This window comes from Lepidochelys kempii, chromosome 28 (assembly GCF_965140265.1).
Source record: "Lepidochelys kempii isolate rLepKem1 chromosome 28, rLepKem1.hap2, whole genome shotgun sequence".
Classification (NCBI taxonomy): domain Eukaryota; kingdom Metazoa; phylum Chordata; order Testudines; family Cheloniidae; genus Lepidochelys; species Lepidochelys kempii.
The window spans coordinates 6495506-6517777 of NC_133283.1; the positions used below are offsets into that span (position 1 = coordinate 6495506).

The window sequence follows — 22272 nt, forward strand, 5'->3', positions numbered from 1 at the left end:
CTAGTTTAGTATCATCCGCAAATTTGCTGAGAGTGCAATCCACACCATCCTCCAGATCATTTATGAAGATATTGAACAAAACCGGCCCCAGGACCAACCCCTGGGGCACTCCACTTGACACCGGCTGCCAACTAGACATGGAGCCATTGATCACTACCCGTTGAGCCCGACAATCTAGCCAGCTTTCTACCCACCTTATAGTGCATTCATCCAGCCCATACTTCCTTAACTTGCTGACAAGAATACTGTGGGAGACAGTGTCAAAAGCTTTGCTAAAGTAAAGAAACAATACATCCACTGCTTTCCCTTCATCCACAGAACCAGTAATCTCATCATAGAAGGCGATTAGATTAGTCAGGCATGACCTTCCCTTGGTGAATCCATGCTGACTGTTCCTGATCACTTTCCTTTCATGTAAGTGCTTCAGGATTGATTCTTTGAGGACCTGCTCAGACAGAAGGTAACACTGTTGGGGTGATGGGGAAGGAGGGAAATGGTACTAAAAATGACAGCTGTTCAGCAGCCAACAGGGCAACATGAGGACAACTGAGAATGAGACAATTTTTGCCCAAAAGGGGAACCTGGGAACTTTAATAGACTGCTTTGCAGTGGGAAGAAGAGTAGAAATATGTGCTCCAGGTCTGTTTAGACTAGGAAAAATGATGGAAGTTAGGTCAGGTCATGAGGAAATATGCTACATACTGCTGGGCACTATATATGGGGCTATATCTTTACTGCAAGACTAGTTGTGGTTTTACATCAGGACAGCTAACCCAACTGAGCTAACGCCATGGAAAATCCTAGTAGAGATGAGGCCCAGATACATTTTAACTTGATGTGGCTAGTCAAGGTCACCCGTCTCTCTCCCAGCTGGGGTTGGTGGGGATTCCTGATACTAGGCACACAACTCACTGAGGGACTACAGTGAATCAAACGGTGCCAACAGCCTTAAAATTCACTATGTGGGAATTAGGAAAATGATTAAAGAAAACATTTTTTTTTAAGCCCTAGACAAGGTTTAGATGGTGTTTATCCCCCTTGCAGATTCTCTGATGATAAATAAGGGCTGAGCGCTGATGGAAGCCTTTCCCACATTCAGAACATCTCTACGGTCTCTCTTCTGTGTGGATCCTTTGATGTCTAATAAGGGCCGAGCTCACACTGAAGTTTTTCCCGCACTCGCAGCATTCATAGGGTCTCTCGTTAGTGTGCATTCTCTGATGTTTCGTAAAGGCTGAGCCATCAATGAAGTTTTTCCCACACTCAAAGCATTCATAGGGTCTCTCTCCTGTGTGAATTCTCTGATGATTAGTAAGGGCTGAACTGTCAGCAAACCTTTTGCCGCACTCACAGCATTTATAGGGTTTCTCTCCTGTGTGGATTCTCTGATGTCGAATGCGGTGTGAACTCTGTGTGAAGGTTTTCCCGCACTCACAGCATTCATAGGGTCTCTCTCCCGTGTGCATTCTCTGATGTGTAATAAGATCTGAGCGATTACTGAAGGTTTTCCCACACTCACAGCATTCATACGGTCGCTCTCCTGTGTGGATTCTCTGATGTCTAATAAGATCTGAGCGATTACTGAAGGTTTTCCCGCACTCACTGCATTCATGCGGTCGCTCTCCCGTATGCATTCTCTGATGTCTTATAAGGTGTGAGCTCTGACTGAAGCTTTTCCCGCACTCATCACATTCATAAAGTCTCTCCCCTGTGTGGATTCTCTCATGATTAATAAGGTCTGAACGGTCACTGAAGTTTTTTCCACACTCAATACATGAATTTTTTCTCTCTTCCATGAGGTTTCTCTGCTGGGCTGGGGTTTCATGGATGTCTTTTTGAGCTTCCCAGCGACTGATGGATTTACCCACTCTCTCACCTGGTTGGTTTTCCTGCTGCATCTCTGGCTTGTGCTGACGCTCACTGGCGTTTTCCTACTCATGACTCATGAACACATTCCCTTTGGATCCTTGCAATAATGTTACATGTGTTTCCACTTGCTTAGCATCCTTCTGCTGAGGATTCCGGTTCTCATTCTGAATCACCATCCCAACATCTGCTGGGATAGAAAGGGAAACCTCAGAAACAGGAATGGAAAAGAGAGCTCTCAAGATCTTTGTAGGGAATCCCAGCTGTTCCTTCAGGCACTGACAGTTTTTAACTTGGATTAATGATTCCTCACGTATGCAGGCAAATTTCATGAACTGTCTTTCTTCTGGGTCCTGAGATCTCTGACCCACAGCTCCTCCCCTCATTGTAGCTTTGTAGCTGGAAGATCACATCAGATTTGGAAACCCTGCTCAGGGGAAAGAAAACATGGAATATTGGGTGAATTCATGAGATATCTGTCACACAGAATGTTCCATTATTTTAACCCCAGCCCATTTTAAAGCAATAAAGTCCTGGGGCCAGCTCCCAGGATGCTCAAATATGCCACACACACTGTGCTTATGAGGGATGTAACTATCCACATTTCTGCTGAAAATGCACAAAGCTAGGCATTCTTCATCAAAAGGGCTCCAAAAAATAGAGTAGGTAACTGACAGAATATACAACTGTATTCATACCTTACACCCTAATAACCTTTGTAAAAAGTGTGCCTTGTAAGGTATCATTTAAAATCTCAGTTAATATCCTGGCAAAATGCACATAGCAGCATTGTATATGAAGTTATAAACACAAGCTGAGAACACGACTAAAAGTCTGTTTTCCAGACAACTCTGGGGAGTGGCCAAACCAATTCCTCAGAGACAAAGGGTAAGAGGCTGTCTCAGCCAGGTGAAAGCAGAGCTGATAGACCATTACCTGCTAAGCAGCCATTCTTTGGCAGAAAAGGGAACAGGGGGAAAAAATTTACATCTTAGCAAAGAAGCAACATGGAGTTCCCTTCCACACAGACTGCCTGTCGCCTTGCTCCCTGCTGGAAAGACTTCTCAAAGGGGGAATGGGACTATAAAAAGAAGGGAAAGACACCCCTGAAACACCCCTCTTTCTCTCACTTCCCATCGCATTCACTGCACGTGAAGAGACAAAGGAAGCCTTCGTTGGCCTCTGGGACAAGAGACCTAAGAAGTTTGGTCAGGCAGACTGTTGAAAGCATATAGTGAGAAAACTTTGCTTTGAATTTAACATAGTTTGTTAGGTAATTCACCACTGGTGTATCTTTATATGTCTTATAACCATTTCTGGCTTTTATACCTCATGACTTGTACTCACTTAAAATCTAGCTCTTTGTAATTAATAAACTTCTTTATTGTTTTACCTAATCCAGTGTGTTTAAACTGAAGTGTCTGGGAAACTCCATTTAGGGTGACAAGTTGTGTGCACATTATTCTTTTAAAGAAATAATGGACCTAATATAACTTGTATTGTCCAGGAGAGGGCGTATATTTCTGGAGGGAAATCTGAGACTGGGGGTGTGTTGGAGTCACCCGGCAGTATAACCAAGACTGGTGAGAGCCAGACTGTAACCCAAAGGTGGCTGGCTGGTTGCAATTACACACACTCAGGATGTGGTTTGCATGCTGGCAGGCTGTTTGTGAGCAGCCCAGAGGGAGCTACTTCTGCAGGACATTGTAAGGCACCCACAGATACAGCGCAGGGGTGACAGCTGCTCATTAGCCTAGATTGTACCCTGGTAGGCCACAGTAACTCCACCTCCCAGAAAATGAAGTCTCCAGCCCTAACAAAAATCCCTCTGGAACTGCTTCTTACAGACAGAGAGAGACCCAAAGACAATGAGAGAGTCCTAGGGAAGGTGGGACAGGTAAGCATGAACTCAGCATTGCAAGGAATAAGAAGGGGCAGGAATATCACTGAATGCAGTACGCCAGAGTTATTAGATATCAGGAAAGCACATTTTGAGGAATTAGGTTATCTAGCAAGTCTGATGTAGGTGGAGGGAGTATGAAAATCCCCCGGTATGTGGAGACTGATGGGGAATTAGATGCTATAATTCAAGATCAAAAGACTAATTCCTCTGCAAAAGGCGAATGTGAAAAATATTACTTGTACAATTTGATCTTGGTAGGGGCTGACTCAAAAAATCAAAGGAGCCTTCAGTATAGGCTTGAGATTTAATACAATGTAAAAAACTTAAACAAACAAAACAAAAAAAAAACCCCACACAAGAACCAGCGCGTAATTAAAATTTTTGTTATTTAAAAGTATAAAATATAATTTAATAATTTTTAAAAAAAGCTAGTTTCACCTATATAATATAAATAAAAAACAATGCTCTTTAAAAACCATTTCTGAACTGCAGTTCAACATCCCGCTGCTGAAACTTTAACCCCTCTGCCCGACCATGATGTGCAAAGGCATCGCCAAAAAAACCCTAAATAAATAAATCCTAACTAGCCACCAAGCAAAATGTGTGTGTATAATAAAAATGGTAAGCATAAAAAATTTGCTTCATATATATTCTGTATATATTACTAATAAATAAATATTTAAAACAGCTGTGTAAAGCTCTTTCACTAAAAAAAGGTTTTGCAAACCCGTAAAGCCCCCCCCCCCAGCAAATACTTAAATTAACCAAGTTTCTTCCTAAGCCCCAGGGGTAAAAATAGGTGCCTAAGCCTTCAAAAAAGATGCCGAAATGAATTGGGTCACGCCTTAAGCCGTCAATAGGATATAAGCAGGGGTGTCCTAAATTAACCAGGTCAGGCCTTCAGCCCTCGGTAAAATATAGGCGGGGTGCCCTAAATTAAGCGGGTAACAGCAGGAAAGAGAGATTGTGGCTGCTGCATAAGGGGAAGGGAAAGCAAGACCCTATGAACCTGCAGAAATTTTACTACTGACCTATGACATCTCTCAGATAGTACACATTTGTCCCAAGAAAGGGGTTGTCTTGTGACTAGAAAGAATGTAAGGACTCAGGAACAGTGGCTGGGGTCCACATGGATACGGAACAGGGGCGTGTATGGTGGGCGGTGAGGTAAGCATTGTGCAGTGGCAAGAAGGGAAGAGTACAAATATTTGAGAAAAGTAAGGAAAATAGAGTGAAACTGGGCTAGAGGAAGAATGGAATGCAGGTGCTTACTCAGCGGGGTCTGGGCAGGAATTGTGTGTGAATGGGCTGGGATCCTCCACAGTTCAACATCCCTCAAAGCTCCCACAGCCCCTTCCTCCCACCCTCTCCACTTCCCAGGTATCCTGTAGTCATATTTCTCCAAACCCCTGTGACGGAGACGGAGCTGCTCCGTAATACTGATGAATGCTGTATGTTGCCCTGGTTCTTGCAATATTTACTGTCTGAATCATTTGGATTCGTTTCATAGGAGATCTGTGAGGAAAACAAGCAGGATAAGAAGAAGAATGTCTCAAGACGAGCCACCCTTGGCAAAAATAATGAATGGTTCTTAAGAGATAATGCCTGAACTTTGGATATTCTACTGGCTGGCAGTAGCCAGCTTGCAGAACTGGGTTAGATGAGCAGGACTGGAGCAGTTTACAAAGGGACTCCCTACTCCAGAAGGGAAAGTTGTTCACACAGGGTATTGTCGCCCAGGGTCTAGGAATGGGAGAATTTCAGAATTTCATTCCAGGAGAGGCAAAAGCACAAGGTCTGGCTGCTGGGGCGGGGAGGGGAGGGGGCACTCAGACATAAAGGAAAGGGAAGGAGTTGCAGTGAGCCCCGTCTTTCATTATGACACATGCGCCTCTCCCTCACCACCTCCTGGGACCTGATGAGCACCTGCTGGAACTCACTGCAGGGGCTACCCAGAGCTCTGAGCCACTGTTACCTCCCTACCTCAGCAAGAGTGACTCGACCAGGGGTTCTCAAACTGGGGGTCGCGAGGTTATTACATGGGGGGGTCGCGAGCTGTCAGCCTCCACCCCAAACCCCACTTTGCCTCCAGCATTTATAATGGTGTTAAATATAGAAAAAAGTGGTTTTACTTTATAAGGGGGGGTCGCATTCAGAGGCTTGCTGTGTGAAAGGGGTCACCAGTACAAAAGTTTGAGAACCACTGGACTAGACTGTGCCAGCTTCCTGCTACACCAGCCTGTCTTCCTCACTAGCAAACTAGCAAGTAACAACCAGTGAACTCTGAGAGATGTTTCTCTGCAGCGCACAGCTCCTACCATGGCTCATCCTCAGACTACTCTGTGAAAGAGTCAGTGTAACTGGGATAAATACACCCATCCCTTCAAGCACAGCACTGAATTGGTTTATGATCAACAGAAGTTGGTCCAATAAAAGACATTACCTCACCCATCTAGTCTCTCTAAAAACAAATTTATTAACAGAAGAGCATTAATTAAGTGATCCCATGTAAAAGGGAGAGGTAGACCCATACAAAATGGGCAATGACTACCTAGGAAGGAGTACCACAGAAAGGGATCTGGGGGTCAGAGTGGACCACAAGCTAAATATGAGTCAACAGTGTAACACTGTTGCAAAAAAAGCAAACATCATTTGGGATGTATTAGCAGTTCTGTAAGCAAGACACGAGAAGTAATTCTTCCACTCTACTCCACACTGATAAGGCCTCATCTGGAGTATTCTGTCCAGTTCTGGGCACCACATTTCAGGAAAGATGTGGACAAATTGGAGAAAGTCCAGAGAAGAGCAACAAAAATGATTAAAGGTCTAGAAAACATGACCTATGAGGGAAGAATGAAAAAATTGGGTTTGTTTAGTCTGGAAAAGAGAAGACTGAGAGGGGACATGAGAACAGTTTTGAAGTACATACAAGGAAGAAGGAGAAAAATTGTTCTTCTTAACCTCTGAGGATAGGACAAGAAGCAATGGGCTTAAATTGCAGCAAGGGAGGTTTAGATTGGACATTAGGAAAAACTTCCTAACTGTCAGGGTGGCTAAGCACTGTAATAAATTGCCAAGGGAGGTTGTGGAATCTCTATCATTGGAAATTTTTTAAGAGCAGGTTAGACAAACACCTTTCAGGGATGGTCTTTAAAATACTTAGTCCTGCCATGCGTGCAGGGGACTGGACTAGATGACCTCTTGAGGTCCCTTCCAGTCCTATGATTTTATAGTTACAAAAACAATGAAAACACACATCTAAAACTTAATCTAGCAAAATACAGTCTTTATGCAAGATGGTTTCTTTCACCCTCTCCACACTCCATGCACCCTGCTTCATCTCCTTCCTAGCCTTTTATGGGCCAGGCTGGCGAGGGATCAGAGTGCCTGCTTTCTTCGACTCGGTAAGGTCAAGGATAAACATAGTCTCTCTCTGTTCCTTCCCCAGAGGGATCTCTGCGTCTGAAGTCAGCAAAGCCACCTGAAGATTCAGTCTCCTGTATCTCTCTGGGTGCAGGAGCCATGTTAGTTCTCCGTCTCCTGAGTTCAGGCTCAGGAGAACCCCTGTTGGTCTAGCTTGAAGCTTTAGGTAAGTGGAAGCAACCCCCCATTCCTTTGTCTAGGACACACCTGTGCGTCACTGTTCCCTAGGGAGGCTGTCTTTGTGTTAAACATGTTCTAGTGACAGCATACAGAGGAAATTCAGAATGTCACATCTAAGGTTAGCACATGCATTTTACAGTGATATTAATAACCAGCGTGTTGTTAGCTTCCACATGATACCTCACGGGCATATTTTATACAAACAATATTGCAGTAATTGTAGTAGAAAGAGAACGTGAGACTTAAGCCCTTGTATTAGAGGCCTGAACTAACGTAGTAGTCAAAACTTTGCTGATATAAAGTAAAGTTAAGGTGTGAGCAAGAGGCAGGTCCTGCTCACAGAATATGGCAAGAACAGGGTTGATATTGCAGAAACACATATTCCTAAGTAGTAGCAGGCACAAGAATATACACACAAACACATTCCAGAAAGGTGGTACCAGCACACCCCGATACCAGCACATTCACCAGAGATAACAGAAACATGCTGACCCATCTTAAGGATAAGGTCAGGATGACAGCATGATGGATAGAGAGGTTTTGATCAAACCAACAGGTACTAGGCAATGGGTGGCACCCAGATATGTCAAGGGCAACACGTAAATTGTTTGTACTGGTGTATAAATGTTTATCTCAGAGGGAGTGTCTTCGGCCAGCCGAGGGGGAATCGAAAGTCCTGCCACTGACTGAACTGCATCCATTTACACGGGTATAACCATAGACATTGATCTGGGGAGCTAGGATCGTGCTTCACTGACAATAAACCTGACCAAGTGCCTTCACACCTGAACAGATTTTGTGGTCATTGGGTGGTTCACTCAAGATCCGCTGTGCCAGCTGTCTGCACAGAGCTGGGGCACCACACAGGGAAAAAATACACATGCAGCCAAACATACAAAATACAAAATACACATGCAGCCACACTGGTGACCCCAATCGCTGATCTGATATGTGTTAGGGAACCCCCCTAACCTCTCCTGGAAAATCCCCACAAAGTTTTAGAAGGCATGGATGTGCTGGGTTGCTAGCAAAAGAGGTCCATATGAATTTAAAAAAATATAGTGGGGAAGAAACATGCAATGGAATTTGTAAGACTAGGGCAGACTGTAGCCTTGAAAGGTAGAAAATTGCAAACTATAACCATGGCTGTTAAATGGCTAAGATAACATGCCACAAAATTGGTGGGGCAAATAACAGAAACAAAGAAAGAGTTAAAAAAAGCAGGAGAAGCCACAGAGCTCTGGAACACTCCTGCTCTCCTAGCAGGGTGGCAAGCAGTCCAGAGACAGCAAGCATGGGAACAAAATAAAACACTGGAAACAGAGGTAAAAAACCTACAAAAAAAGAGACGTGCTGTCCCCTGTTATAAATATTGGTGGCCAACAGCAGGCTTCAGGTAGCTACCCTGTGCCTGAAGAATGGGGACAGAAATGGAAAAAGGTGGCCATAGCAAAATTAAAAAAGGAATCACTGCATAATAACCACCACCATATGGTAAAAGCCAGTTTCCAGAAAAACTTAAGCAAAGACCTAGACTGGTGCCTATCAGAGTGGGAGTGCACAGGAGGGAGAAGTAGCAAACAATACTTTCACTGGATTGGTAAATCAGATGAAGGGGAAAAATGGAACAGTTCATAGAGCACTTTAGAAGACAAGAGCTGTAACTTGATTGCAGGGGAGTAAATAAAGAAGAATTTCAAAGTGAAAAACCAAAACTGAGCCAGTGAATACCGAGAATTAATGCATTAACACTTGGAGTTGCCCAAAAACAGTTAACTGCAGCAAAAAAGGGCATTCCTGCAATTCATTTGGCATACACACAAAAGCAACATACACTGAGGGAACAACTTCAGGTTTTGCCGGAGCAGGTAACGACCCCCACTCTCCTCTCAGAGCCAGGATAAAAATCCGGGATGTGGGTTCCCAACTGCTTTAACCAACTGATCCACACTCTTCGCTCAGAGCTAAAAATATAACCTTCTTTTTATTTTTACATACCGGTTAAGTTTTCCTTTATATCCTTGCTCAGTTTGCTAAACTCACTGCTGCTGCTGTACTTTAAGATACCTTGATAGAGTTAATCTCTCTTGACTCAGGTGCTTTTTCGACAATAAACCTGCCTGGGTGCCTTTTTACCTTACCAGATTTTGTGGTCACTGAGCAGTTTGCTTGAGATCTGCTGTGCCAGCTGTCTCTGCAGAGCTGGGACGGCATATGGAGGGAACACACACACGCAGCCAAACATCTGACTACAGTAGTGTGCAGGTGAATACAGGGGTGCTAGGATCACACCCACTCCTTGTGTTTTCTACCCCAGCCCCCACTGCCCACAGCCCGTCTCGCTACCCCCAGATTTCCTGTTCCCCAACCACCTTCTACCCCCCCACTCCCACTGTTCCTTGTTCCTGACTCCCAGCAGCTCCAGCCAAAAAGTGTCCCTTCCCTCCCTCCCATTGTTAGCACCCCCACTTTCTGGAGCACCCGCTGCCCGGCACCCACCTCCCTTTACTTCCACCCCCACCACCAACCCAGCCTGACCCAGACCCTACCATTGCTCTCAGCCCTGCATAGTAAACCACCTTCCAAGAGACCCTGCTCCAGGGAATCCCTCTTCCCCAGTCCCCCCAGCTCACAGAAGGTTTTTGTCCCAAACCTTCCACACCACCGCCTGCCATCACCCATCGCCTCCCAGCTCTCCAAATCCTTCCCTTCCATTGCCCGCATCTGGGGGTTGGCACCACCATATTGCATGACAGACAATTGTCAAAATTACTGTACTTAATGACAGACATTGGGGGGGTTAGGTCATTCAATTTTTTAAACATTACCACGGACCTCACAATTTTTACTACATTGCCTGACTGCTGACCACATCCTGCCCATTATTTATTATTTCAATCACTGTTGCATTTAGTAACCCCAGTCATGGACTGGGATCCCAATGTGCTGCACAATCTACAAACCGAGGACAAAAGCACAGTCCCTGCCCCGAAGAGCTGACACCATAAAACTAAGACAACCGACTCCTGGATACAGACAGACACGGGGAGGAGTAAAAGGAAACAACGTTGGTCACTATGATAGGCAGTGGTTTCAGCAACACCAGTGGCCTAGAGCAGTGGTTCTCAAAGCCGGTCCGCCGCTTGTTCAGGGAAAGTGCCTGGTGGGCCGGACCGGTTTGTTTACCTGCCGCGTCCGCAGGTTCAGCCAATCATGGCTCCCACTGGCAAACATAGTACCTATCTTTCAACAAAAACAATGAGGAGTCGAAAGCTTATGCCCAAATAAATTTGTTAGTCTCAAAGGTGCCACAAGGACTCCTCATTGTTTTTGCTGATACAGACTAACACAGCTACCACTCTGAAACCTATCTTTAAACAGAGGAACAAAAAGGACCTGGGGATTTATAAACCACTCAGCCTACATTTGATATCTGAAAAGATATTGAAACAAATTCTTAAACTATCAGTTGCTAAGCACCTACAGGAAAATAGGGGTAGAAGTTATAGTCAGCATGGATTTTTCAAGAACAAATAGTGCCAAACCAACTAACTTCCTTCTTTGACAGTCTTACTGACCTAGTGGATGCGGGGAAGGAGTAGAAATGATAGATTTTCATTTCACTAAGATGGTTCAATGGTAGAATTTGCACCTGCCATGCAGGAAACCTGGGTTTCATTCTTGGCCTGTGAAAATTGGAGCTTTATTACCTAAACAAATTCTGATATTAAAGTGTGTCAGAGAGGAGGGTTTCTGTTTGTGTGTACTACACTTAGGAAGACAAACTCAAATGCACAAGTACACAATGGGAAGTAACTGCCCATAGTTCTGCTGAAAAGGCTCTGCGGTTGCAGAAAATCACAAATTGAATCTGAGTCAAATATATGATCCAGTTGCAAAGAAAGCTAATATCATCCTGCAGTGTATAATATGAGTGTTGTATGTAAGGCATAAGAGAGAACTGTCCCATTTGATTTAGCACTGGTGAGGCCTCAGCTGGAGCACTGTGTCCAGTTCGGGGTGCCACACTTCAAAAATATGTGGTCAAATTGGAGAGAGTCCAGAGGAGAGCAACAAAAGTGATAAAAGGCTCAAAAAACCTAAGCTATGAGGAAAAGTTAAAAAACTGGACATGTTCAGTCTTGAGAAAAGCCCCCAGGGCCTCTGCCAATCTGCCCTGGAGGAAAATTCCTTCCCTACCCCAAATATGGCGATCAGCTAAACCCTGAGCATGTGGGCAAGACTCACTAGCCAGACACCCAGGAAAGAATTCTCTGTAGTAACTCAGATCCCACCCCACCTAACATCCCATCACAGGCCATTGGACATATTTACCACTAATAGTCAAAGATCAATTAATTACCAAAATTAGGTTATCCCATCATGCCATCCCCTCCATAAACTTATCAAGCTTAGTCTTGAAGCCAGATATGTCTTTTGCCCCCACTGCTCCCCTTGGAACGCTGTTCCAGAACTTCACTCCTCTGATAGTTAGAAACCTTTAGCTAATTTCAAGTCTAAACTTCCTGGTGGCCAGTTTATATCCATTTGTTCTTGTGTCCACATTGGTACTGAGCTTAAACAATTCCTCTCCCTCCCTGGTATTTATCCCTTTGATATATTTATAGAGAGCAATCATATCTCCTCTCAGCCTTCTTTTGGTTAGGCTAAATAAGCCAAGCTCCTTGAGTCTCCTTTCATAAGACAGGTTTCAGAGTAGCAGCCGTGTTAGTCTGTATCCGCAAAAAGAAAAGGAGGACTTGTGGCACCTTAGAGACTAACCAATTTATTTGAGCATAAGCTTTCGTGAGTTACAGCTCACTTGCTGCCTCCCCCTTCAGCACCCCCATCCAGGACTCAAATAGGTCCTTGGGCTTGCTGTGAAAAGTGATATCTGTTAATATTACAGCACCCTTTAGTTACCTGGGAGGCTATGAAAAGGGATAAGTGATATTAACAAACATACAAGTATCACTTTTCACAGATAGCTAGTAAGTCTGCTGTTAAAAGTGATATTTGCATGTTTGTTAATATCACTTTTCTCAGGCAGCCCCAGAACCCATTAAGCCCTGGAAGGGGGGGTGTGAGGGGGGAACACGAAGGAGAGACAGCAGGGGGCCAGAGGTGATGGTGGGATGGATGTGAGGCCAGGAAAGCAGCAGGGTCCGGGGCGGGGTGGGGGGCATGCAGTAGATACGGGGCCCTGAGAGGCAGTGGCAGCCAGAGGCGATGGGGGTGGGTGATGAGCCCCACTATTGCATGGCCAGAGCCAGGGCCTGGTGTCTGCTGCCATGTGGCCAGGACCAGGGGTTGGTGTCAGCAGCCAGAGCCTGGACCCAGGGACAGGGACAGAAACAGGGTGGCTGGAGCCAGCAATCGGAGCCTGTGTTGTGGGTCAGAGCCCGGGGCCAGTGCCTGCAACCGCACGGCCAGTGCCCAGAGCTGGGTACCAGAGTCCAGGGGTGTGAGGCTGGAGCCTCGCTGCTGCACAGACAGGGCCAGGGGTCAGCACCCAAGGCCAGCTCCCGCCACCGCATGGCTGGAGCCCGGGAACTGAGCTGTGGGTTGGTGCTTGCTGCCATGCAGCTGGGGCAGGAGATCAGCACCAGGGGGTGGGGCCACGTGGCCAGAGACCGAGGCCAGCACCCGCCACCGCACGGCCAAAACTGGGTGCCAGAGGCCAAAGGAAGCTCCATAGCCAGAGCCAGGGGTTGGCGCCCAAAGCCCTGTGGTTGGAGCCCATGGCCATGCAGCTGTGGCCGGGGGCCATCTGTGCCTGTGGCCGGGGGCCATCGGTGCCTGTGGCCAGCATTTGCCACTGCGCAGCCAGAGCCTGGGACTGGACGTGGAAGCCAGCACCTGCTGCCGCACAGCTGGAACCAGGGGTCAGAGGCTGAAGCCCCACAGCGGCATGGCCAGAGCCGCATGGCCAGAGCCAGGGGGCGGTCAGTACCCGCTGCCCTGCGGTCAGAGCTTGGGGCCACCCGGCCAGGTTCCTGAGGTTGTCATGGCTGCAGGAAAAGCCCCAGATGTCTGCATTTGAGAAACGTCCTAGGCTAGGGAGCTGGGGAGAGCTGGCTGGAGCCTCTCTATCATTCGTTCATGAGTGGCTGAGGAGAAGCCTTCATGTAATTGCAACTGGGTGTGTCCCTGCCTGTGTAAAGGTCTGCGTGAGTAGTCTGCAGTTTGTCTCAGCCTCACAGTGTGAGAAGGGGCCCAGATGGGTATGTCAGAGGGCTCAGCAGTATCCCAGTTCCAAGTTACACCCTGGGGAAGTCCGTCACAGAGACCATTCGTCATGGGATTTGGGATACTTCTGTTCATAGTCATAGAGTTTAAAGCCAGAAGGTGCCCCCAGATCATCTGGTCTGACTTCCTCTGTCTCACAGGCACCTGCATGCTAAACCCAACCACGGAGCATGCGAACAAGTACCTGAGGGGGAGAGTACTCACTGACCCACTCCAACCCAGACAGGCTGCGTAGCCTGCTGAGGTGAGTCAAGGGGTGGAGGTGGCGCTCCCTCCCTGGACCCTGCCATGCGGAGGTGGCTCAAGCCGTGCTGGCCCCTGCCCCACCCCAAAGAGAAGTCAAACTATGCCTATGCCCAAGACCCCTGCCCCAAGTTTTTAAAGGATGTCGAGGGGGGGCCTCAGCGGGTGGAATACGGATCGGGAAGGCTGCCGGGGAGGGGGCAGCAGCAGGAAATGGGCAGGTGACTGGCAGCTGGTGGCTTGTGGGTCTTGCACTGGGCAGATTGGAAGACAAGAGCTGGGACTGGTCACTCCGCTGGTGACACTTGCTCCTGCCTTTCACTGCTCTGCCCCTGCCAGGCCCTGTTGCTGGCAGAGAGCGGCCGCCCCGTCCCCACCCCAGAGACGGCCGTGTCTCAGCTCTCCCACGACGCACCCACTGACCGGATCCCCATCTGGGGAATGACTCAGGGCAACAATTGGTCACCTACACAAGGACAAACTGCTGCCGATAAAATGGGTGGGAAAACACCCCAAAACTGAGGAGATTTTAAATTGATATTTGAGAATGGAACAGAAGACAGGATAAAATCTCAGGAGGAGAGAAAGGTGGGCAAAACAACATGGATTTTAGACCCCATTTGGTCATTTTTTATCAATATTTGAGAGCAAAGCAGCAAAATCAGACAGGAGGCCCTTACTCCCCTCCCCCCTGCAATCTCCTACCTGCCCAGAGACAGTTCAATTGCCCCCAGTTCACACGGTCTGTCCCCTCCCTCCATCTCTGGCTCATTTTTCATCCCTCCCTTCCCGGCCCCTGCAGCCGCAGACACACGAAGGGGAACCCCACTGGGGCCCGGTCTCTTGCCCCATCTGGAGCCAGGGGCAGGGGGGGGCAGCAGGGTCACTGGTGTGAACACAGCTCGGGGCCCGCCCCAGGTGCGGGAACAACCCGGGGGCCGGTTCCCAGGGGCGGGGGGACCGGGGCCCCCTTGTGCAGAGGCGTCTCCCCCCCCCGGCCCTTGGTTAATTACCTGCAGGCTGCGGCCCGGGGCTGCCCAGGGGGCTGGTCCCAGCTGGGGAACGTCCCCCCCGGCCGGGCAGGGGGGGGTTAATGACCCCCCAGCACAAACCCCATGGGGGGAGCAGCGCCTTGCATTGCCCAGCCCGGAGCTGCCGCAGGATTTTCCTGCCTCCGCCCCCAGCTGCTCCAGCCCCTTCCCGGGTCTCCTGCAAACACCCGCGCGGGCTGCAGTGCGAGCCCCAGCCCGCACTGAGCATGCGCAGTGTCAACTGCTGAAGGCACTGCCCTTGACCCTGCCCTTCCTTGGCATCAGAGTCTGGAGTCAGTTTTTTACAGGGGTTAAAAAGGGGCCAAGGGGGCAAATCGGAGCAGGGGGCGGAAATTGACTGGTCGGGGGGGTCAAGTAGCTGGAGGCAGGGTTAGGAGAGGGACTCAATCAGGGATGGGGGTGGAGGAGCAGGGGTTAAGCCCAGGGGTGAGGTGCTGCCAGAGGGTAAAACCCTGGCCCAGGCAGGGGCAGAGGGGATAACGGTTACCCCAGGGGCCTGAGACACTTGTGTTTGCAAAAATAGGGCAAGGGGATTTTTTTATTTCCCCTCCCCCAGACAGCACCTCTCAGCATGGGCCTCCCAGGGCTAGGTTCTTAAAGGCCCAGACATCCCAATGCCTGGTCACTGCAGGTACTCTGTCTGATGTGACCTATGGAGGGGCTGCAGGAGACTTAATTCAGCGAAACAGAGACTTCCCTACACCTCTCCACCCCTGAATTTCTCCAACCCCCCCCCCAAGTGGTCAACTAGTTACATGCAGTGTTGCCAATTTAGTGATTGGTTGGAAATTTGAATTGAAATTGAAACATTAATACACACTTTAAAAGCATATACAGTGTATGATAAAATACTTGTACCTGAAAACATATAACATGTTTGAAAAGTATGAACGAAGACTAGCTTCCTCACACAGCTGTTGTTTTTTCTGACAATGTTGGTGCATTGGTTTTCGTAATGTTGACCAACCTTATAATTTAAAATTATGATTTGTAAGCTAGGTCTGAATGAACTTTCCCCTGAGAGCTAGTGATGAGCCAGGGGTTGGGGGAAGGCTTCAGGACCAGACTGTATTTACATGAACTCTGCCTAGTTACCTTCTCTGCCTAGTTTCAGAGTAACAGCCGTGTTAGTCTGTATTCGCAAAAAGAAAAGGAGTACTTGTGGCACCTTAGAGACTAACCAATTTATTTGAGCATAAGCTTTCGTGAGCTACAGCTCACTTCATCGGATGCATACTGTGGAAACTGCAGAAGACATTATATACACAGAGACCATGAAACAATACCTCCTCCCACCCCACTCTCCTGCTGGTAATAGCTTATCTAAAGTGATCACTCTCCTTACAATGTGTATGATAATCAAGTTGGGCCATTTCCAGCACAAATCCAGGTTTTCTCACCCTCCGCCCCCCCCCACACAAACTCACTCTCCTGCTGGTAATAGCCCATCCAAAGTGACCACTCTCTTTACAATGTGTATGATAATCAAGGTGGGCCATTTCCAGCACAAATCCAGGTTTTCTCACCCCCCTCCCCCACACACACAAACTCACTCTCCTGCTGGCAATAGCTCATCCAAACTGACCACTCTCCTTACAATGTGTATGATAATCAAGGTGGGCCATTTCCAGCATAAATCCAAGTTTAACCAGAACGTCTGGGGGGGGGGGTAAGGAAAAAACAAGGGGAAATAGGCTACCTTGCATAATGACTTAGCCACTCCCAGTCTCTATTTAAGCCTAAATTAATAGTATCCAATTTGCAAATGAATTCCAATTCAGCAGTTTCTCGCTGGAGTCTGGATTTGAAGTTTTTTTGTTGTAAGATAGCAACCTTCATGTCTGTAATTGCGTGACCAGAGAGATTGAAGTGTTCTCCGACTGGTTTATGAATGTTATAATTCTTGACATCTGATCTGTGTCCATTTATTCTTTTGCGTAGAGACTGTCCAGTTTGACCAATGTACATGGCAGAGGGGCATTGCTGGCACATGATGGCATATATCACATTGGTGGATGTGCAGGTGAACGAGCCTCTGATAGTGTGGCTGATGTTATTAGGCCCTGCGATGGTGTCCCCTGAATAGATATGTGGGCACCGTTGGCAACGGGCTTTGTTGCAAGGATAGGTTCCTGGGTTAGTGGTTCTGCTGTGTGGTGTGTGGTTGCTGGTGAGTATTTGCTTCAGGTTGGGGGGCTGTCTGTAGGCAAGGACTGGCCTGTCTCCCAAGATTTATGAGAGTGTTGGGTCATCCTTCAGGATAGGTTGTAGATCCTTAATAATATGTTGGAGGGGTTTTAGTTGGGGGCTGAAGGTGACGGCTAGTGGCGTTCTGTTATTTTCTTTGTTAGGCCTGTCCTGTAGTAGGTGACTTCTGGGAACTCTTCTGGCTCTATCAATCTGTTTCTTCACTTCTGCAGGTGGGTATTGTAGTTGTAAGAATGCTTGATAGAGATCTTGTAGGTGTTTGTCTCTGTCTGAGGGGTAACACAGAGACAGTTTTATAAAAAGCCAAACCCTCCCCTCCTCAGCCAGCCAAGGAGCTGGGGAAAATGTAATGGGCAGCAGAGACCACGGAAACAATTAAGTAACAGCAAACCCATCAGCAAGGTGCCTGAGTATTTAAAGCAATGGGCTGCGCTGCTAATGTGGCGCAATCCTTACTGGCCTCTTTTATCCTTCTCCCATCTCTCCCCAACAACCATTTTCTCCTTCAGTTCAGTGACAGCCCCACACGCATTACCTCCATCTCACAAAGTGCAGGTCCACACATAAGCACTGCACCAGTGCAGCTGCACCATCCTAGCGCTTCAGTGGAGACTCTATCTACGTTGATGTGAGGGCTTCTCCCCTCCACCATCTCAAGCTATGTTGACGTTAGAAGCCCTCCTGTTGACAGAGCGCTGTCTACCCCAGGGGTTAGGTTGGTGTAACTGCATTGCTCAAGGGGGTGGATTTCTTACACCCCTGTACAATCTGTAATTATACCAACCTAATTTTGTAGCATAGACCTGGCCCCAAGTGAAGCTTGTTGGGCCCAGGTGGGGGCTGGGAGGGAGTTAGGTGTGGGAGGGCTTAAATTATACTGCCAGGCACAAATAATAAAGGTGCTGAAAGTGTGGGAATTGTACGTGGATAGGCTAGTGTTCCAGTCCCCTAGCAGACAACCCCATCACTGTGGGACAGGGGCACATCTCAGCTCTCAAACGGCACATTGTGGCTGCAAGAATCTGTGGGCAGCTCTTTCATTTACACTGAGGTTTCAGTCCTGTTTTGTGCACCATGTTTGAGAATGAAAATCATAAACCACCTTTCTAAATAACGAATGCAGCAGGACATGTTATTGTCCCTGCCACAAAGGAGACAGACCAATGGAGAAATGCCGTGAGGTTTAGGGTAATACTTCACTGCGCTTTTACCATTTACACCTGCTAAACTCCCTCCCCACCCTGTGGGGTCCCGGAGCCCAGTATCAATCCTGAGGCGAGATGCCTACACGGCAACATTATAGCCCCATTGCCAAAGCCAGGCGTGGGTGTTTCACTGCAGTGTGACTATACCCTCACATTAATTCTACACTGCGATGAGACCACCCAGGGCACCTGTCTCAAGGCCCGGGGCAGCTGGCTCAGGCCTGTGGGGCTGGGGCTGCAACATGGTGGTTTGAGCATTGGCCTGCTAAACCCAGGGTTGTGAGTTCAATCCCTGAGGGGGCCATTTAGGGCTCTGGGGCAAAAATTGGGGATTGGTCCTGCTTCAAGCAGGGGGTTGGACTAGATGACCTGCTGAGGTCCCTTCCCACCCTGATGTTCTATGATTCCGTGACAGTGGAGACCTACGGGCTAGACCCAGGCTCCGAGCCCCCACGCGGGGTGAGGGTCTCCAGCCTGGGCCCAAATGGCCACCTGCAGCGTGTGGCCCCACCCCCGGAGCCCAGGTCAAAGCAACTGACAGGGTGCGATGAGAAGGCATAACCCCCGGCGGCGGCGCCGCCCCCGAGCCCCCCGCTGCCCAGGCCCCGCCCGGGAACGGGGCCCTCAGGGCCGCCACCTCCCTACGACTCCCGCAGCCTTGACGCGGAGTCTTTGGCGGGCCCGCTCCGCGCTGACCCCGCCCTCTCCTCCAATCAGGGAGCGGGGAGGTGCCCACGCCCCCTCCGCCAATCGAAAGCCGAGCGTGAGGGCGCGCGAGAGAACTACGCTTCCCAGTGCGCACCGGGATAGGCCACTTCCGCTTCCTGCGGGATGCGTGGCGGTTGCCGGGGCAACCAAACCTCACTTCCGCTCCGAGGACAATCCGGAACTCCTGCTCTCAGCCTGTCCCGCGGCACTTCCGCTCTCTGGAGCCCAGGTAAGGGAGGGCCCCGGGGTCAGCCTGACCCTCCCCCCGAGACACCCCCCCGGCCCCCGGCCCTGTGCCCCTCCCCCAGCCGGCGCCTCTCAGACCCGCCCCCTCCCGGAGCAGTGGCCCCGCCCAGAGCCCCCCGGCGCCTTCCCGCTTCTAACGCGAACTCTGGTGTCCCGGGGGCGGGGCCGCTGCGCTCCGTGGGGAGCCTCAGCCCCGGGGTCTCCGGGCCCCGCCCTGCTGCTCCCCGGGGTCCGGGCAGCGCCCTAGGAACGCCCCCTCCCCCCCCGGCTCCCCCCGCGGCCAGGGCCGGGCTCCAGAGATAGCGACCGGCCCCGCCCGGCTCGTGGCAGTCGGGGGCCAGGGATCGTAAGGTAATGCTCAGCTACAGACTAGGGACCGAATGGCTCGGCAGCAGTTCTGCGGAAAAGGACCTAGGGGTGACAGTGGACGAGAAGCTGGATATGAGTCAGCAGTGTGCCCTTGTTGCCAAGAAGGCCAATGGCATTTTGGGATGTATAAGTAGGGGCATAGCGAGCAGATCGAGGGACGTGATCGTCCCCCTCTATTCGACATTGGGGAGGCCTCATCTGGAGTACTGTGTCCAGTTTTGGGCCCCACACTATAAGAAGGATGTGGATAAATTGGAGAGAGTCCAGGGAAGGGCAACAAAAATGATGAGGGGACTGGAACACATGACTTATGAGGAGAGGCTGAGGGAGCTGGGATTGTTTAGTCTGCAGAAGAGAAGAATGAGGGGGGATTTGATAGCTGCTTTCAACTACCTGAAAGGGGGTTCCAAAGAGGATGGCTCTAGACTGTTCTCAATGGTAGCAGATGACAGAACGAGGAGTAATGGTCTCAAGTTGCAGTGGGGGAGGTTTAAATTGGATATTAGGAAAAACTTTTTCACTAAGAGGGTGGTGAAACACTGGAATGCGTTACCTAGGGAGGTGGTAGAATCTCCTTCCTTAGAGGTTTTTAAGGTCAGGCTTGACAAAGCCCTGGCTGGGATGATTTAACTGGGAATTGGTCCTGCTTCGAGCCGGGGGTTGGACTAGATGACCTTCAGGGGTCCCTTCCAACCCTGAGATTCTATGATTCTATGATCGTGCTGGGGGCGGGGTCTCCTGGCTGAGGGGCCGAGCCAGGGATGGGTAGCTGGGGGCTGGGGCTCCCTTTGCAGGTGACTGTCCCCTTCCAGGCGTTGGCTGCGTCTCCTGTCCCCCAGGTGTCAGATACAGACATGCCCACGTGTTGCAGCCCCCGGGACTGGGCATGGCTGACTTGCTCATGTGGACCCTATAATTGTCAGCAGAGTCAGGATGAGCTCCACCCTGGCATCTGGTGGTGAGGTGTGGCAAGTTGTGGAAAAGAACTTCAGGGGCTGATCTCATTTGCATAGGCACACCCACCCTGCCTAGAATGAGGCCATAACTGCCCAAATGGTCACTTTGGCTGCTGTGGGATCCCCAGTGTCTCTGTTATTGGGGCGGGAAGAATAAATTGTTATTACCCTGATTATGGGAACTGTGCTTGGAACTGTACTTGGGCTTTTGTTATGATGGAGGGACTCACCATCAATTAAGTAGCACTTGCTAGGCAAGGGACATGGGTTCCAAAACTCTGTGAATTGAGCGGGGGGGGATTGAGACAGGTATTTGTACCTGGTGGTGTGGGCCTCTTTGTGAGGGCCTGAAACACCAGTTGCACCTCTGTCTCTCTCCACTGTAGAATGTCAGAGCTAATTTTGGGTCTATTAAGAGTCTTGCTACAGGTACTGTGCTGAATTCACTTTGGCCTCATGGTGCACCAGCATTAAGGCTCCCACTACTATGAGCTGAAATCACTGAGCACTGTGTCAAGTAGTGGGGAGCCGGCAGAACTAGAGTGCAGTAGTGCTGTTCGTGGATAGGCTGGCGGAGTGTTTGTGAGACGGCGAGGTGAGCTGTGCAGAGTGGAGCCGTTCATGAGACGGCGAGCTGAGCAGAGCTGTTCGTGGGACGGCAAGCTGTGCAGAGCGGAGCCAGTCGTGGTGGAGCGGAGCCGTTCGTGAGACAGCGGAGCGGAGCAGAGCCCTGTGGGGCAGTCAGCTTCAGGACACGTAAGGTGTCCCTTACCTCTTTCCCCCACACACAGGCACATTTTAGCCAGACTGGGGAGTAACACTCTGCAGATGAAGTTTGAACTCTGGGGCTGGACTTTTTGAACTTTGGGTGATTTGTGGATTGCTGGACTCAAGAGACGTTTGGGTTCTGGGACTCAAGAACCCGAGGGAAAGGATGTGGCCCAATTTGCTGGGGTGGGTCTTTGCTCATGGTTTGGTTAATGAACACTAGTTGTGGTGTTTCCCCAATTTAATGCTGATGTTGTTTACCTCATGTTATTAAAGATTCTCTACTACACCAAAACTCTGTGCTTGCGAGAGGGGAAGTATTGCCTCTTTGAGGCGCCCAGGGGGTGTGTAAGATTTTCCCGGGTCACTGGGTGAGGGCTCGAGCCAGTTTTTGCATTTGCTTTGATGAGAGGGAACCCCTGTGTACTGAATCCGGCCCTTGCTGCTATCAACTTGGCCTGGCAGAAGGGTTACATAATTATAAAATAAACCCACTGGAATGTAAATATTGTACTTACGTTTCAGTGTGTGGTATACAGGGCGGCGCACACATGTCGTACTGTGCAAAATTTAGTTTGGACTGACGTCACTGGTGCTTTTTATGTTGCCTGTTGTAAAACTAGGGAAATATCTAGATGAGTTGATGTACCCTCTGGAAGACCTCTGTGTACCCCCAGGGGTACCTGTACCCCCAGGGGTACCTGTACCCCTGGTTGAGAACCACTGATGTCGGGGAGGCCAGGCCCACCCGCCGTACCGACTTCCAAGCCAGTACCCTAGGAGGCTGGTTCGGCTTTGCTTACCTTGCGTCAGCCTCAAGTCAGCTTCTATGGGTCACCTTCCTACCATGCGCCCCATGGACAGGAGTCAGAGAAAGGACCTCTCCTTTCAGGTGT

The 22272-nt window shown here is 49.3% G+C and overlaps 1 protein-coding gene across 1 annotated transcript; it reads right to left on the reverse strand.

Moving 5' to 3' along the window:
• Window positions 1-559: 559 nt before the first annotated feature.
• LOC140904250 (uncharacterized) lies at window positions 560-15069 on the reverse strand. Its single transcript, XM_073326728.1, has 2 exons — window positions 14878-15069; window positions 560-2293 (listed from the first exon to the last, which is right to left on the reverse strand). Exon 2 carries the CDS (start codon window positions 1896-1898, stop codon window positions 1107-1109), a length of 792 nt encoding a protein of 263 aa, XP_073182829.1. The 5' UTR covers window positions 1899-2293; window positions 14878-15069; the 3' UTR covers window positions 560-1106.
• Between the last annotated feature and the right edge of the window lie 7203 nt (window positions 15070-22272).